Source organism: Amblyomma maculatum, chromosome 10 (assembly GCF_055883805.1).
Source record: "Amblyomma maculatum isolate TAMU_Amacu chromosome 10, ASM5588380v1, whole genome shotgun sequence".
Taxonomy (NCBI): domain Eukaryota; kingdom Metazoa; phylum Arthropoda; class Arachnida; order Ixodida; family Ixodidae; genus Amblyomma; species Amblyomma maculatum.
In genome coordinates, this window is record NC_139353.1 from 46,131,729 (window position 1) to 46,144,575 (window position 12,847).

The 12,847-nt window shown below is 44.7% G+C and overlaps 1 protein-coding gene across 1 annotated transcript; it reads left to right on the forward strand.

Annotated features, from left to right (window-relative positions):
* The first annotated feature begins 5,226 nt into the window (after window positions 1–5,226).
* LOC146176334 (uncharacterized) lies at window positions 5,227–12,645 on the forward strand. The gene is made up of 5 exons (XM_084582687.1): window positions 5,227–5,543; window positions 7,335–7,475; window positions 9,083–9,171; window positions 11,996–12,215; window positions 12,463–12,645. The coding sequence occupies exons 2-5, from the start codon at window positions 7,430–7,432 to the stop codon at window positions 12,543–12,545; spliced, it is 438 nt and encodes a 145-aa protein (XP_084438813.1). The 5' UTR covers window positions 5,227–5,543; window positions 7,335–7,429; the 3' UTR covers window positions 12,546–12,645.
* The last annotated feature ends 202 nt before the right edge of the window (window positions 12,646–12,847 follow it).

The following is a 12,847-nucleotide window of genomic DNA, read 5'->3' on the forward strand; positions in this document are numbered from 1 at the left end:
GCCCATGCGGCTTACACGCCACGTATTATGGGCCGCTGGCGTCAGTATACGGAGAAAATGATGAAGTGCCCCCATTGTACGTCTCTAACTCGCGGCGGCATATCTCATCTACTCTGGGATTACCCTGGTTTTTCTACTGGACGTTCCGAGATTAAACCCTACCCCTGAACTACCGTTCCCTTCTAGAAACTGATGCTAACACACAGATGATATTCGCCAAGTATGGCTCGCTTAGTGGTCTGATTAGAGCAATGTGATTCGAGTGAAGACCTTAACGATGAAGATTCTGTCTACTCTCCTTTATCCCCATCCATGGCCATGAGCCTTCCCATTCAATAAAGGACATTCAATCAATCAATATTCAACGGAAAAAAAAAAGAAATGAAATGCATGTATATAAGTTTAACGTGCCGTGCGACATCGGCTATTTGACGGATGGTGTAGGGCGGGCCTCGGTCTCGGTGACCACATGGGATTGTTTAACGTGTAGTCAAATCCCACAGTCAAGGAGTGCCTTTAGAAACGGCCAAGGCCGACCCCACCCCCCTTTCCGTTCTCGAAATCAGCAGTCGAGTGCCCTGTCACTGAGACACCGCCACAGAGGTTTAAAAGCAAAAAAAAAAAAAAAAAGTGCTCAGACAACTCTATATATCGTGGATACAGAAGGCACAGAGTGGCTTGTTCACATTGGATTTTGCTATGCAGCTGGCAGTTAGCGGTCGCATGTTTCGGTAGTTGCGGTATTCCAAACAGAAACGGGAATATATGATTTTGAGCGTTTGCATTAAGTTGTATTGACTGCAACAACCTGTTTAGCTTTGACACGGCGCCTAACGACAGCAGCGCTTCGTTTGAGACAACGCTTGTAAAAGAATCTCAAGCGTCGAAGACCACGACTGATGATATGTCCTTTCCAGCGTGACATACTCGATATCGACAAGTGTTTGTTTTAATGAAGCGTGGGGTAATATCCTGTTGTTATTCGATCTCAGTGCACGTTAAAGAACCCCAAGTGGTCGAAATTTCTGTAGTCCTCCACTACGGCGTCTCTCATAGCCTGAGTCGCTTTGGGACGTTAAACCCCACAAACCAAACCAACCAAACCATTTCTTTTCCAAGCGGCAGATAAGTAAGCAAAAGCGTACAGGAACCACGAAACAAACAAAACGCACTCTTGTACACGCCGCACGCGTGCACGTAAATCTCTGCGGGCTGAGTAGCGTTCGCCCAATGCCAGTTCCGCTATGCCACTAGGTGGCGACTCTGCTCGATCTCAGAGTAGTTTATTGACTTTCATTCACATCAATCATACATGTGGTGCAAAATACACTGTATTTACATTCCAAACCAGTAGCAGATTTTACCTGAGCATCTATACAACAAAGAAATGCAGCATACGTTGCCTTGTCAGATGGAAGGAAGGACGCACTAGGTGCGATCCTCCTATGAGGGTACAGACCTCAACCTGCGACCATCATCATTCTACGGCTACCCCAGGCAAGGCCACCCGCACCATAAGGTTTGGGGTTTTTTTTTTTTTTGTTTCGGGCAGCGGGCTTTTCCCAGCCAAGGGGCTCATGCATTCCGCCCTGCTCCCACCGGGGCGGGGTCGCAGTGCACATGCACCACGTCCGCACTACCCCGGTGGGTCAAAGCCTGACGCGAGCAAGTCGTCTAATATCTCACTTCAATTTTTCCGTTTTCTTCTTTGAAGATCACCATGGGGTGTCCTCGTTCTTCAAAAACCTTCTTTCTCCCTAAGTGGCGTCTCTCTCTCTCTCTAGGTGGAGCCATAGTTCTTTTCTGATTTTGGCCTTCACTTCATGGAGGCTCGGAGTCTTGTTCGAGTAGGCCGCTTTGCAGTGGGCCAACCACACTTGATAGTTGACTCTGCCAGAGTCAAGACATACATTTTACCACAGGAAAGAAGACAATAATGAAGACCACAGCTTACTAGGAACACATATACATTTTGTACTTTGCATGTGACATAATATAACGCACGATTCGTGAAGAAGAAGCAATAGAACGTTTAGCCTGCCGACGCCTTTCGACACTTGTACGTTTACGGCCGCTCACTACTAGCATTCCGCTGGTTTAATGCAGTGTTGTTGTTTTTCTTCGAAAAAGGTTTACGACGAGATCCGCAGGAAATCATGTATCTGAAAGGATCGATTTGGTGGGGCAGTATGCATTTAAGTAGCCGCAATCGTCCTGTTTATAAATGGCGGGCAAATGTTGGTGATGGCCTGCGACGTGACAGCGTAAGGGAGAGTTTCCGTATCTTCTAGTCTGCTCAGCGATGGCACGCCCTCTGCATCTTTAAGACTCAGCGGTATTGATGGATGGTGCTCCGATAAGTGCCGATGAATACAAAAGATCTGTGCAAACTGAAAAAAAAAAAGTTAGAGGGTCTCTTAGACATCTCTTAAGAAGAGAATGGCGAAAGCCTACTCTTCCTCTCCTATCATTTGCCTCTTATCGGCGTTCGTTGCACTGCTACATATAAATATAATTTTTTTACAGGAAAGGGAAGGCACTGTATCTCTCACACTTTCTATGGCAAGTGTGTTTGGACGGTACACCATCGCCCCCCGGCCCCGCCGGGGTGGTGCAGTGGTAAGACGCCCGACTACTGTGCCGGAGTTCCCGGGATCGAATCCCGGCCTCGGCGGCTGCGTTTCGATGGAGGCGAAACGAAGTGGCGTCCGTGTGCTGTGCGATGTCAGCGCACGTTAAAGATCCCCAGGTGGTCGAAATTACTCCGTAGCCCTCCACTACGGCTCCCCTTTCTCTCTATCCACTTTCACTCCCACCTTCATCCCTTCCCTTACGGCGCGGTTCAGGTGTCCACAGAGCAAGTGTGACAGATACTGCGCCTTTCCCTTCCTATGAACCAACCAACCAACACCATCGCCCCCGTTGCGTAGCATTCATTGGCGCGCGTTCAAGTGTGGCATTGCAGAAACAGGAACGCTAGACAAGAACACATACCGCGGAATCTCGCGGAATATGACAACTCTCACGCACAGATCTCTCGCACAAATAATAATAATAATAATAATAATAATAATAATAATAATAATAATAATAATAATAATAATAATAATAATAATAATAGTCTGTTCACAGCAAGGGAAAGGCGCAGTATCTGTCACACTTGTTTCTGTGGACACCTTAACCGCACCGTAAGAGAAGGGAGGAAGGTGGGAATAAAAGTGAAAAGAGAGAAATAGGAGTCGTAGTGGATGGAATCGGAGTAATTTCGATCACCTGGGGATCTTTACCGTGCGCTGACATCGCACAGCACACGGACGCCTCTTCGTTTCGCCTCGATCTGAACGCAGCCGCCGCGGTCAGGTTCGAACCCGGGTACTCCGGCACAGTAGTCGGGCGTCTTACCACTGCACCACCCCGGCGGGGCTCTCGCATAACTCTCGCGCACAGAATTTCGTTTCATGAGCCTGGAAAGGCTTTCGCCTTATAAGGTTATCGCGCAGTTAGAGGTGGCTGCTCCTGACCCTACAGAACTGGGATTGGTAGATCACCGCCGATTAATTGCAGCAGGGGCTAGCCTGTCACCGGAGTTGTGTCTGTTCTAGGCCGTCATTGCACCCGCCACCGCTTCGATGCAGGACGACGGCTGTTGCGATGCGCGTCTTTCTCTACCTCTTATTTTTCTTTCTTCTCTACTTTCTCCCCTTATGAAAATGGAATTTGCCTTTTTACATCCTTTGTTTTTCCCTTCTGCTTCCTGAACAGCCTTCCTATAGACTTTTCCTTTCTTTTGACTAAAGGAAGTTTCCTTTGAGCTCACCTTGTTGAGACTTTCCTTTCTTTTGACAGAAGGAAGCTCATTTTTAAACTGGCTCTCTTTGGCAATACCAATAATGACCTTCCTTCGTTTGTCCTCAAGTAAAGAGGAAGTAAGTTCCCTTTACTCTTTATGCATCATAACCTTTTTTTTTGTTCTTAAGTGAAAACATACGAAGCTCATTCTTTTCAGCTCTACTTCTCGTTTTTTTTTTTTCTTTCATGAGTATCCCTTGCACTTTTTAAGCTTCTGAACTTTTTAGAATAAACCAATCATACATTTATCAAAATATACACAATCGCATTCGTTTTTTTGCTGTGCAAGTAAGCATCATTTTCATTTTTTTTTTCATTTTATTTTGAATCCATGCTTTTTTTTTTTTTTTCATGCGCTAGATCTTATTTTTAGCGCGAGTTTCTTCTTAGTCACCACACAAGGACCAAAAATATTCACCCCTTCCTCCCTTTGTCCTTAAGTGGAAAGATAACTTTCTTTTCATGCATTTCTTGTGCTTATTTTTGTGTGTGTGGCATTACTTGGTCTATGTCTTGCCCCTCTGAATTTTTTTTTTTTACATAAAATATACCACATTCAAGAATTTTCATAAATGTTAAAGAATGCTAGGTGGTTCAAATTCATCGCTTTCGCAGCCCGCTGCTTCGATGGCGATGCATGCGCGAGACGGCGTCTACATCTGTGACCGCTGCTTCAGCACTCTGACACGGTACGCAACGAATCTCGGCGTAGGGCTGGCAGGGTTCTTCAGTATTTGGGTCGGCACTGCAGCCTGGCAACGCTTGGCACGCAGCGACGCTGTTAGCAAGGGCGGCCTGCTTCCGTCGTGATTTAGTGCACCACGGTACGGCGCGACGTTGACGTCGCGCAAGTCCGCTTTTACCGTGGTGGCACCTCCAGTGCGTGCGACAGGTAGGCGACGGGTAGGCGGTTATCGCAGCACCATCGATAACGGCTTCAAAAGCCTGCGGTTAAATGCACTTCACGATATGCCTAGTGCCGGACGTCACACTATTCACGAAAGTAAAGCTCGTTTACCTCCTATCACAGTTTAAAGACCAGCAATTAATACGTCGGCGACGTCGGTACCATCGTGCACAAGAAGCCCACGCAGCCGAGGTTACCAAGTACTGCCAGTAAAACCAACGTTCTCACGTTGAGTAACACCAATGAAGATTGACACGCACCACAAGAATTCCGCTTCAAAAAGAGAAGCGCTGCTGTTGCTAGTGACAATAATTTGCTTAAATTATTTGCGTTTGTTACGCATCACATATCATCAGTAAAAAAACAAACTCTTAAGGTTGTTTTTAATCATAATTTTTATTTTAAAAGTTTGTTAAATTTGCAAAAGTGAATTTAAAATTTTGATTCGTTCGAAATGGCGCTTGAGACTCTAGCGCTATCGTTTTCGTGAGAACAGCCGGCGGCATACTTCACTATGTATTTCATGACTGTAGGAAGTTGATTGTTCGCGTTCGTTGTGTTCGTCGTGTTTTCACAGCGTGAGTAGTGCAAATGGCCGATCACGTCTTGGTTAAATGGGCGACCGCTCAGAAGTGGTACGCATACCCCGTAAGAAACCTACAATCAAAAGAACTGCAGGCGAAACTGGTCGATAATCCAAAATACTGGAAGATTATTCTGAAGCAAGGAGTGCTACATGTCCAATGGAAGGAGGGGTCGTACTCTCCTGCGTTCAGCCTCGGAGAGGGTAAGTAGTCAAACGTCTCTTGTCTCTTTTCGTTTTCGTAATAATGTTCACCGGTGAAAACACCTTCCTTTGCTACTCGCGGTGAGTCGTGTCGCGAAATCGTTTACATGCCTGCATTACGACCGCATTGTGTTAACCGGCAGGTGACAGTAGTGCACATGGTGCACGGGGTAGACAGACAGTTGATTCCGGGAATTACGTGAAATAATAAAAAAAAAAGCCTAATGAACAGAATTTGCGGAAATAAGAAGTAGAATAAACGCGCCTGCTGTCGTTACGTGGACCTGATTCTCCCTGTTTACACAACAAATGGCATTTCTAGGTGTTTCGTGATAACAGAAGTAGGCTTCCAATTTGGGCTCCGTAAAAAAAAAAAAAAATAAATAAAAGTCCTGTTCTTACCGTTGTCTCGGTACGGTGCGGCATAGAGAATGGCAGCTGCTTGATTATTGAAGCTGATTTAGAACAAGTTTTAAAGATGCCCAGGGTGCTCGTTCCGAGACAACTGGTAGTGTAGCAGCGAAACGGACGCTTTCAAAGCTGCAGGCGACTGAAGTTTAAGCAGATAAAAGCGCCCAACGTTTTGTCGCATTCATTTATTTTGATGTTCATTTCTTTGTTTCTTTTTATTGAAGCATCAAACATGCTTCCTTTCTTCGCTACCAGCCTTTCTCCAGATTTCGCGCAGAGAGAGAAAGCTTTATTTCAAAAAGAAAAAAAAAAGGAAAACAAAAGAAGTGTGTGTGTGGGTGTGGGTGGGAGGGGGGGGTGCAGTGCATGGAGTCGCCATTCCCAGACCGCAGTGGCCTGGGCTGCCGCTTTTGCCTGAGTTACCAGACTACGCTGGGTCGCTAGGTCAGAGCGTAGCAAGGCAAGCAGTGATATCAGTTACCAACAGCATAATGCTTAGTGGGTGGAACAGCACGAAAAGACTAAGCACACAAGAAGAGAGTGTGTTTCGTCTTTTCGCGCTGTTCCACCGACTATGCAATTCTACCAACTCGCCCAACTGTCCATCCTACTTCAAAGCATAATGCTGCAATCATTTTTAGCTGCCGATCTAAAAGTTGCTCCCAGTGCATGGGGTACGGCCAACAGGTGGAAGAGCACCACTCTCTCCACTTCATTTTCAATGCTGCCGTTGCGCTTTGCCACTAGTTCAGGACGAGGTTGTCTGCCACGGGATCGCGTGCTCCCTTTCATAAAGCTCACGACTGTACATGGGTACAATCCCAGCATTCATGGTTGCATTTCAGTGGAGGTGAAATGCAAGTTGACTGTGTACTGTATGATGTCATTTGCACATTAAAAAACCCCAGGTGAGCCCACCACTACGGCATCCCTCATAGCTATAGCTTAAGTCGCTTTGGGACATAAAACACCATGAACCTACCATAAAGCAGGGTGGCTATGTTTTACGGTATGCGTGGGAGCTCAAACTGTTTTTCTGGAAATGCATCCATTGTTTTGTCCACTAAAAGTGGGCATTCTGCCCACTTGAGCAGTAGTGATGCTGGATGGTGTCAGCTCGCAGTTAAACATTACCGTGTCCTTTCATGTGCCAAGGTTTCCTCCAGGGCTATTGTTCCTCTTAAGAGTGTTGCTTTGAACCCTAAACAGTGTCCATGCTACGTTTCTCTTGTCAGTGGTCTTCATTTGGTCACTATTTTGCTAATCTCAATATGTGGAACCAGATATCTGCACAATGCATTATACTGAATCATTTTTGTTTGATGCATTTGAGTGCAAATACAATTTAGTGAATAGACCTTGCCACATGTCGTTTTGCAGGAAAACTGCAGCTGTGACAAAATGTCTAAGCCAACAGATGCAAAAAAGAGAGTCCTGGAGCTTGATGATGAAGTGGAGTCTGCAAAAAAAAAAGAATGAAGAAATATAAGGCCGCAAGAGATGAAGCACGTCAGATGCTTGGTATGTGATCGCTTTTTTCTGAAGCCATTGGAATGCTGATCTCCATTGCCATGAGACTGAAATTATTTGCTGTGTCACCAGATGCTACGTAAAGCATAACAAATTCAAGTGCTAACTCTTAAATGAATAAGACCTCTTGGTCTGTAGCACGTCCTAGTAAAAGCACCAGTAAGATTATGTTGCTGCAATAAGGTTCCCCCTACACTGAGGATTAGGATTGGTGTTCTTCCTGTAGTTGTCTTTGCAACACATTATAGGTGGTGTACAGTAGTGCTCAGCTACACCGTGGCGCTGCTGCATGACGCCACCAACCACCATGCTTGCAGTGCACGTAGCAGATGAACTGCTGCCACTCCTGCTCTGCAAGCATGCTTTGTTTGTGTTACAGTGACTTGCGTGTCACATGTCATTGCTTGGGATCGGCATGCATCTGAGATTGAGCCTGTTGTCGTATGTGATAGCTGCATAAAAATTCATGGTAAACAAATGCCACTCAAGGTGAGCACCTGTGCTGGTTTGTGCTGCTCAAGCCGAAGCTGAAAAACAGGCGTGGGATCGGGTTTCTTTCTGTTCTGGAGTGGTCGGTGACAACAACGCTCCAGTGAACCCGGAGAGCTGCATTAGGTTCAAACACATTCACGGGGTATAAGTTGTAGCCAGATGGCTGCGGCAGGTCTGTGGTGCTCTTGCATTACTGTGGATGGCATATCTGAATAGAACCCTTGATTCCCTTAGATTTTAACCTCAGAGTCTCTTGCAAATGATGAAAAGCATCTAGAATGAACGCAGGAGGGACACCAAAGAATCTAAATTTGTATGAAATTATCATATGTGGCCTCGTCCTGTCTTTGACCTTGGAGTCCTTATGGCATGCGCTTCATTTTCCTGTGCCATTTTGGTCACTTAGGTGGTGTTTTTTTTTTCACAACAGGAAATTTATGCTTGTCCAAGCTCGGCACCTGGCTCAGCAATCTGCCTAACTTAACTCGGTCACTACACCATGTTAGCAAATGTCGACACGAAAGACAGACACGAGATAGGTGAAGCATGGCTATCAAGTATCAGCTACAGACTCGAGTGTCAGCCTTTGTCCAAATGTATGGCGTATTGCTGCCGCCATACATGTATATTGCATGCTGACCTCTTCAAAGCCATTGCTACCGACAAACTGTTTCAGGGATGTGATCTGACTAACTTCTGTTAAAGCGCTCACAGCTATCTCGGCATCATCATCCGCACCCATGAATTCATTCTAAGCAATAGCAGCACCCGTCAGTTGCACTGTAGTTACAACGTCCTCTGCAGTTAATTCAATCCAGGCATTTCCACAGCGAACAAAGAGACCAGAAGCGGGATGTCAGCATTGGCTTCATCAATTGCCATCAGCATCCCCTAGATTATGTACCGCTGATAGGGCGCCTTGAGTGCGTGAGTGATGCCAGTGTCTAGCAGCTAAATTTTGAATGGCGCATTTGGTGACAGAAAAGGGTTGGTCATGCAGTCAAGGGCAAAGAAAAGGCTTTTCTCCTGTGGTGAATGTTACATGGGCTGCTGCTGCTAGTGATGAAATACTATGTTTTGTTTCAGCTTTCCTTTTTTTTTTTCAGATGTTGCTGAGCTGGTCAATCAGCTGACGGAATCCGTTAATAATGCTGCGTGTACAACACAAGCAATTGTGCCGCCAACCGAGGCTCAGGTTAGTTGCTTTAGTCTAGTGTCTGCATGGTTGTCCTCATTACTGCCTTTCTCGATGAAACTTTTTTAAGGGTCACACAAGAACTTGGTTTTAGCTTTATGATAGCACTGCCACAAGTCATGCACTTCCATTGAGAAGTGTGCAGGGATAGGGAAATGAGGAGCTCATTATCCATGTGAATGAAGTCAGCAGTCACTGAATTCAGAGATAGGCAAGAAGCAATGCTCTTTATGATTGGTTGGCTCTTAGGGTTTAATGTCCAAAGCGACTCAGGCTATGAGAGATACTGTAGTGCAAGGCGCTGGAAATTTCGACCACCCGGGGTTCTTTAACGTGCACCGACAACACAGAGCACACGGGCACCTTGCGTTTCGGCTCCACCGAAAAGCGGCTGCCATGGCCGGGATGCTCTTTATGAGGCTGGGCTCACAGACTGCATAATTAGTAGCATAATGATATTTTAAATGAATGTCAAATTAATAGAAACGACAAAAGACAGAGTGCTATTTTCTTAAATTCGTCAAAACAACCATGAAAAAAAAATCCCAACTGCTTCCTTTCATTTTAGTGACTGTTCATTCGTGTGTACATTGATTTGGAAGAGTTTTTGTGAAAGCTGTAGTGATCGGAAGTGCAAGGTTACTTTTGTTTACGCTTCCTGTTGAGCATACTTCGCTTGGGCTATAGCAAAGCCCTTTTCATCAGAAAAGAGATTTCCATTAGCTTGTCTAATATTCAGCAATTTCTTAGGTTATCGATCTCGGAAGGCCATCTTTTTGCACTACAACTCGAATGACGCAGCTGGTGCTCCTCTAATTAGTCATTTTAGCGACTTGGGCCAGTCATCATGGTATTCAAGCTAATGTGCAGATAATCCACTTGCACCTGACAGCCACCTGCAATGTCACTCTGGCAAGTCAAAGGCAATTAACCACCATGGTATTGCCAGGAGGGTCTCCTTTGAGAAGAAGTGGTGGCTTCTTAAGCTGATCCAACAATAGTTCAATTTCACTTTAACCCATTGAGCACTATTATTTCGAGATTTCTAGCTAAAATTGCTTAAAATTACGATATCGTTAAAGGCCCCATTACATGAAAATTTGTTGTCTGTGTTGTGAGTGAAACATCAAGAGCATGGCGCTGGCAAGGGGCATGGCCGAACACACATTCTTCGATGATTTGTGTGGCTTAACGAGACCACATGATATCCAAAAGTTAGGAGGAGCTGCTAACTCCGGTCGTTCATTTGAGGTGGGAAGGTGAAATATGAATCAACATTCCAGTGCTCTTCAATGCTGAGTCAGGCTTGCTACACCTAGGTTACGCAGACATGTTGATACAGCTTGGTTAAAGCAGGGCTTTATATGTTGGATGGTAGCCTACACTGGTCGCATCATACCCTTAAAGGCGGAGCTCAAGTGTCCCTTTAGTTTTTATTTTTACTGCTGGTTTTTATTGGTAGTGTAATAAAAAAAGAGGTATCCGAGACAAAAATATTTGAACCATAAACTAAGTCAAATGAGCGCAGTGAAGTTTATTGCTCATTACGTGAAAAATCAACTGCCCGCCAATAAGCAGCAATCTAGTCGAGTAACATATAGCGAGGTAACTGGAAATGTTTTACAAGGGACGACCAAGAATGGAAGCCCAGGGAGTTTCATCGAAATGTTGTCAATTTTCATCCACTGACACAGAACTCGCAATAGTATCGTCTGAGCTGTCATCATCTTCGTCGGAAGAACTACTCATGTCATCACTGTCGTCTTCGCTTCCCATAACAATGCAAAAATTGGTGTCTGAGCCATCTTAGGATGGCGAGGATGGCAACGAAGAAAAGCTTCTTTCCCGCGATGACGAGCCAACAGTGCATGCATTGCCTCTACCAGGCACCATTTTTCTCATTAAGGCTGCTTAAAAGGCTTTCAAGCGGTAGAACAAAAAGCAGTTAACGGGTCAGTGGTGCCATCTGTCAAATGGCGCATGTCCTAAGCCACAGAGGAGCGCTGTACTCGCCTAAAACTCTCAGGGTGAGGATCTATCCTGCAAGGACAAGCTACACTCGTCCAAAATGGCTTGAGGGCAGCTTTACAAGGACGAGCTGGAAACTAAATGTTGCCTCAAAGTAGCACATACAGAGCAGGGAGTGCATGCTTTTACTAAACCTTCATTGGCAGTTTTTTTAATTGGTTGAGCTTCTGATGTACGAAAAGGATGTTAGTATTTTTAAACAGGAGGTGACAGTGTGGGTACTGTGCTCTGTCTAAACTGGCTTTTAATGGCCTTTGCAATGTTAATGATGAGTAAATCCTTTTATTTTCTGACTTAAAATCTGTTTTTTTTTATTGTTGAAATGCAAGCATAAATTAGGTCATTAAAAAATCTCTTATTTCTTGTTTTTTCTTCTGCTATAGCAATGCACTATTAGCGCTCAATCCTTTGCGGGGCATTATGTGCCCTCTTTTTGGCTAGTTACCTTAAATGCATAGTACACAATTGTCAGGTTATGCTAATAAAAATGTTAAAAGATGTTTGGCATCATTCAGAATTAGATCGAAACACCGCTCGGGAAGGTGTCAAAAACATCCAATAGTTTTCGTATGCCTTCATTGTTGTACATGTTAAAGTACAGCTTCTTGAATGTGTATTTTTACTTGCAAACAAATGACCTTAATTATGCGTTTTGGGGTTTCTTTGAATGTTCTGAAGCTGGTCTAAGTTTTTTGTTGTTTGTAAAGCCCCTTCATTTTCTTATTGCATATCAAGGAATATTGTTGTATGTTACGATACTGGTCATAGTACTAATATTTGCTTTTTGTTCTTGCAGGTGCACATTGGCGGCAATATTATGGTAAATCAGCAGTTGATTGACCGCATGAAACTCAGTGCGGGCAATCAAGCAACAAAGTTTGCGTGTAACTTGGTGCGGGTTGTGTTCTCACCCGAAGAACTGGAAGAAAGCTCACTCTATGGCCGTGTCTGCAATGCCCGCAAGGAAGAAGCTCCAAAAAAGGCACTGGGCTGCCCAAAATCGGATGCTGTTATCTGTAAGTCCTCGAGCTCATAGCCTGTGCATGTGATGCAAGAGCATTCTGAAATATTGTCCAAACAGCTGACTTTTCAGTGATGGTCAGGGCCATATTGCTTGCCTTAATGCATAATGCTGCGGTGCCTGCATGGCGCTCACACTGACCGTGCTCTGTATATTTAATTTACAAAAGCTAAGGAAGGCTGGATGGACTCTAGCTTGTTCATTGCAGTCATGCTTCTAATGTTTTTTTTTTCTTTTTTCAGCCTACACCTGCTTGCTCAATGGAGTACTGGCCAAGGTGGTCACCGGCAGTTGCGCATGTTTGCACTGGGATTGTGGACAGTGATCCGATTTTTTGTCAAAGGGTCTTCGAAAGCAGGCCTAATTGCAAGGCCTGAACAGAGGAAGTACATCTATTCAAATAAATATAAGCTCATACAAACAAATGTTTCAGTCTGAACATACTTCCTTCGAACATCCACCAAATATCCCATAGTCATCATTCCTTCGAACTTCCTTTGAACCAATAATTGGCCACTGCCTGTGAACTCAACTCAAACTGACAATGGTCTGTTCACTGGGAGCTCAAAGGAAATTCACAGGAAATTCACAGGATGGTCAGAGAAAGTTAATTCACTGTGAATTCAA

Excerpts from the sequence above, each read along its gene's own strand:
- LOC146176334 (XM_084582687.1), top strand. The coding sequence starts at position 7,430 with ATGAAGAAATATAAGGCCGCAAGAGATGAAGCACGTCAGATGCTTG. Across the intron at positions 7,476-9,082 it reads TGAAGCACGTCAGATGCTTG|ATGTTGCTGAGCTGGTCAAT; the intron begins GTATGTGATCGC and ends TTTTTTTTTCAG. Across the intron at positions 12,216-12,462 it reads AAAATCGGATGCTGTTATCT|CCTACACCTGCTTGCTCAAT; the intron begins GTAAGTCCTCGA and ends TTCTTTTTTCAG.